This window comes from Myotis lucifugus, unplaced genomic scaffold (assembly GCF_000147115.1).
Source record: "Myotis lucifugus unplaced genomic scaffold, Myoluc2.0 scaffold_211, whole genome shotgun sequence".
NCBI classification, from domain to species: domain Eukaryota; kingdom Metazoa; phylum Chordata; class Mammalia; order Chiroptera; family Vespertilionidae; genus Myotis; species Myotis lucifugus.
Window position 1 is genome coordinate 1,312,055 of NW_005871259.1, and position 3,822 is coordinate 1,315,876.

The 3,822-nt window shown below is 59.2% G+C and overlaps 1 protein-coding gene across 1 annotated transcript in view; it reads right to left on the reverse strand.

Annotated features, from left to right (window-relative positions):
• Nucleotides 1–350: 350 nt before the first annotated feature.
• The window catches only part of BCAN (brevican), a 12,499-nt gene continuing 9,027 nt past the window's right edge, over nt 351–3,822 (reverse strand). Inside the window, 8 exon segments of the mRNA XM_023761528.1 lie at nt 351–464; nt 791–876; nt 879–980; nt 1,243–1,387; nt 1,746–1,828; nt 2,357–2,515; nt 3,093–3,265; nt 3,669–3,720. Of these exon segments, the coding sequence (XP_023617296.1) occupies nt 369–464; nt 791–876; nt 879–980; nt 1,243–1,387; nt 1,746–1,828; nt 2,357–2,515; nt 3,093–3,265; nt 3,669–3,720 (896 nt within the window). The 3' untranslated portion in view covers nt 351–368.

The window sequence follows — 3,822 nt, forward strand, 5'->3', positions numbered from 1 at the left end:
TCAGAAGCATCAAACTTGCTGGACTCAAATGCAGCTTATTTCTGCTGGTTTACAGGTATGCCATCCTGAAAACTCATTCCCTTAGAGAACGAGTGGACACAGAGCCCCCCAGGGGAATGGAGGGGACAGGATGGCTGGCGAGGAGGGGGCAGTTGAGGCACTTAGGGACAACTCAAGGCCCTGAGGGAAAAGTGATGCTCAGCGTGGGGGTGAAAGGGCCTAGGCTGGTCTGCAGCCGCCCAGGTATTTCCCAGAAGCCCCTTCAGGCACTGTCACCTGGACTCCAGCTCTACCCCTCTCATGTTGTCACTTTCCATGGTGGGGCATGAGGGCAGTGCTGGGGGCAGCAGTATCCAAGGCCTTGCTTCTTAGGGAGCTGGAACAGGATTGGAAGGAGGGGTCCAGCGCCCCAGTAGCCTCTGCTGACGTCCTTCTAGGGCCATCCTGGGGCGCAGAGCTCGAGACTGGGGAAGACACACACACACACACCCTCACCCTGGGCTCTTCCCCCTTCTCTCCTCAGAGCCCCCTCTGGTGTTCTTGCTCCTTGATGCCTGATCTCATCAAACACTTGCCCTGGCTCAGCCCTTAAGGGCCCAGAGCTTGGCCAAATGTTCTGACGTCAGCACTGAAGAGAACCCAGAGCATCCAGCCGTCCTTCCCTTGGTCCAGAGAGGGGCAGTGGTTACTTCAAGGTCACACAGCCGGTGACTGGCAGGACTAGGATTGGAGCCCAGTGCTACTGTTAGTTAATGCCCCCCTCCCCCACCTGCCTCCCTCTGGCACTCACAGGCCTGCGGGGCACACAGGAGATCTGCGGGGCCTCCCAGCGACCATTCTCCTGGCAGCGAATCAATGGCTGGTTGCGCTGGGCCAGCCCTCCAGGCACCGGTAACGAAGCACCGTGTCCACCTCATAGCGCAGCCTCGGGCGGCCAAACAGTTGAGCCAGGGGCAGCTCTGGTGGGGACCCACAGGACACTGTAGGGCAGACACAGTCAGAAACTGAGAGCCTGGTTCTATGAGTGACAGTTCCCAGAATCGGGATGAGGAGGAGATAAGTGGGCCACAGTTGGATACAAAAAAGAGCAGGGGTTCCGAGTGGACCCATCGAATTTGTTATCCCTCCTGTGCTCATGGCCTGGGACCCATTTCTGATTGAGCAATTTTGCACCTCCTTCTATTTACACATCCATCCCAGCATCCCGAGCCCCCACCCCTCCTCTCCCTTGTCCTCCCTCACCCAGCCCCATCTTGCAGGTGTAGGACAGGTGGTAGTTGCAAGGCACGTCACTCCATTGTCCCTGATCATGCCACACCATGACAACGCAGTTCTCTCCGGACAGGAAGTAGCTGTCGGGCTGCCCGGGGTTCCAGTTCTCATAGAGCTAGGGGGTGGGGGTGGAGGAGGTGGTGAGGAGCTCCAGGACTGGAGACTGAGAGGAACGGTCTGGAGGGCCTGGGAGCAGGGGTGGGAGGGGCACAGGAAAGGGCAGGTTAGTGGAATGGGGCGTAGGGGACCCCAGGGGAAAGGAGAGGTCAGAGGCTTTGGGAGGAAGGATAATGGCAACCAGAAGAGAAGTCAGAGAGGCACAAAGATGGGAAGAGGACCCAGGGAGAGAGTGGGCCTGGGGAAGGGAAGGAGCCAGAGAAAGGAAAGGGAGGGTTGGGGTCACTGTGGGGTGGGGGCGGAAATGCTTCGAAGAAGCAACCAAGTTAGCTTGAGAGGCAGCGGGAGCCTCTCACCAGGGGGACGCCATCTGACCACAGGAAATCGCCTTCGATCGTCCTGTCATTGAGCCCAATCCACTGGTACTCCCGGTATCGATCTGGGAAAGAACCGCAGGGGTGATGGTTGCAGTGAGCTCCGCCGCCAGCAGAGGGCGACCATTCCCCAGGATCGAGCGGTCGCTGGGTGGCCGCGGAGAAGTCCTTTCGCCACCCAGCCCGCGTTTCCCTCACTCCAACCTCGGTGCGTGGGCCTGGGCTAGAAAAGGGAAACTCTAGACACAGAGTAAACATGTTCAATGAGGTCAGAGTCGGGGAGAGCAGGTGGAGGCAGGAGAGCAGGGAGGTGGGAGCTCTGAAGGAGGCGCCAGGCTGATGTATTAGATGTATTAGGTGTATTTCTTGCTCTAACGGCAGCGGCCCCGGTCTGAAGCCCCACCTCCACGTGTGGAGGGGGAAGGAGGCAGAGAAAGGAACGGTGAACTAGTAGAACGAGGCAGGCCAAGTAGTAAGTACCCGAATTAATGAGTGAGGGGGTTAATTCATGAACATACTCATTAATTAGTTGATTGATGAGTGAGTGTGAGTGACAGCAGGTGGCAGGGTCCCCCCTCCCGTCCCCAGCCCACCGTTGATGAAGCGCTGCTCCTCGGGGGTGCTGATGCTGGCCAGGTGCGCGCCGTACATCCGACAGTGCGTCTCCGCCTCCTCCCAGCTCCTCCGTGTAGAAAAGTGCTTGTAGCAGGCGCCCTGGAAGGCGTCCCAGCCCGGGCTGCAGAAACGGAGGCCTGGGCGCAGAAGGGCGGGCTACTTAGGCGGGAGGACCCGGGAACTCCAAGGGGCCTGGTCACCTGGAAGGGGTCCCACCACCGCAGCCTGAGAGGGCGGGGCTAGGGGCAAGAGGGCGGGGCTAGGGGCAGGAGGGCGGGGCCAAAGAGCTAGGAGGGGAGGAGGGGAGGAGGAGCCTGGAGGAGCCCTAGTGCTGGGGACCTTGATGCCTCCCTTCGCTGGGGACTAGGGTGAGGGCTGGGAGTCCCAGCCTGGGTCTCTGCCATCCTCCATCCTAAAGGAGAGCTGTACGCTCGCCTCTTGCCAGGAGAATGGAAACTGGCATGTATTGACTCCAAATGCCAGGAGTCTGCTAAGCAGTCCTCTCACACGGAACCCCTGAGAGAGGCATTTTTGGTTCCACTGAACAGATGAGGAAATTGAGGGTAGGGCTCAGACAGGTTATGTGATTTGCCTAAAATGGGATTCATCAACGGCAAAGCCAAAACCAGTGCCCTCCCCTCCTTCCTCTGGAACCAGCAGGGTCCAGGCTTCAGATCTACCCCCACCCCACACCAGTCCCTCAAACACACTCACCAACGTCGCACAGGTCCCCCCCATAGCCAGGCAAACACAGGCATCGGACCCCCTCCTCCTCCTCCAAGCATGTCCCACCATTGTGGCAAGGGCTGGGGACACAGTTACCTGAGAGGGGGAGAAAAGTGAGGTGGGGGGGGGCACGGAAGCACAGCTCTGCTGCCTGAGTCCGTCTGGAGAGGGTTCAGAGGGTCCCCAGCCCCAACCCCCTTGTCCTGGGAGCTAAACAGCTCTCTCAAAGTTCCCCCTGGAACCTGCCTCTGGTTAGAGCCCAGCCTGAATTCTGGATTTTTCTCGTCTCTGGGTCCCCTCGAGGTCCCCCACTTCAGCACTGGTTCAGCTCTGTGCTGGCCATAGTCATGCCCGCCGGTGTGAGCCCAATCTAACAGGGGCTGGGAGAAAGTGGCCACGAAGGCCCTTGGGACCCAGCCCCGCAAAGGGGAAAGATGGTCATGAGGCTTGGACTCTTGTCCGGCTCCCAGCTCCGCCGGGTGACATTGGGCAGGTCATTTACCCCTTTGGGAGCTTAGCCCCCCACCCCCTTGTCTGTGTGTCAGGCCCAGAACAGCTCTGTACAGTGGAGGTGGGCTACTTGAAAGTGGAGGAGAGTCCCCACAGCCACTGGGATCTGATATGGGGGGAGGAGGGTTCAGATGGGAGGTAACCATTCCTCCTCTGTCCACTGGCGCAGTGAATGAAAATCCAATACACTCCCCTCACTTTAAGACCT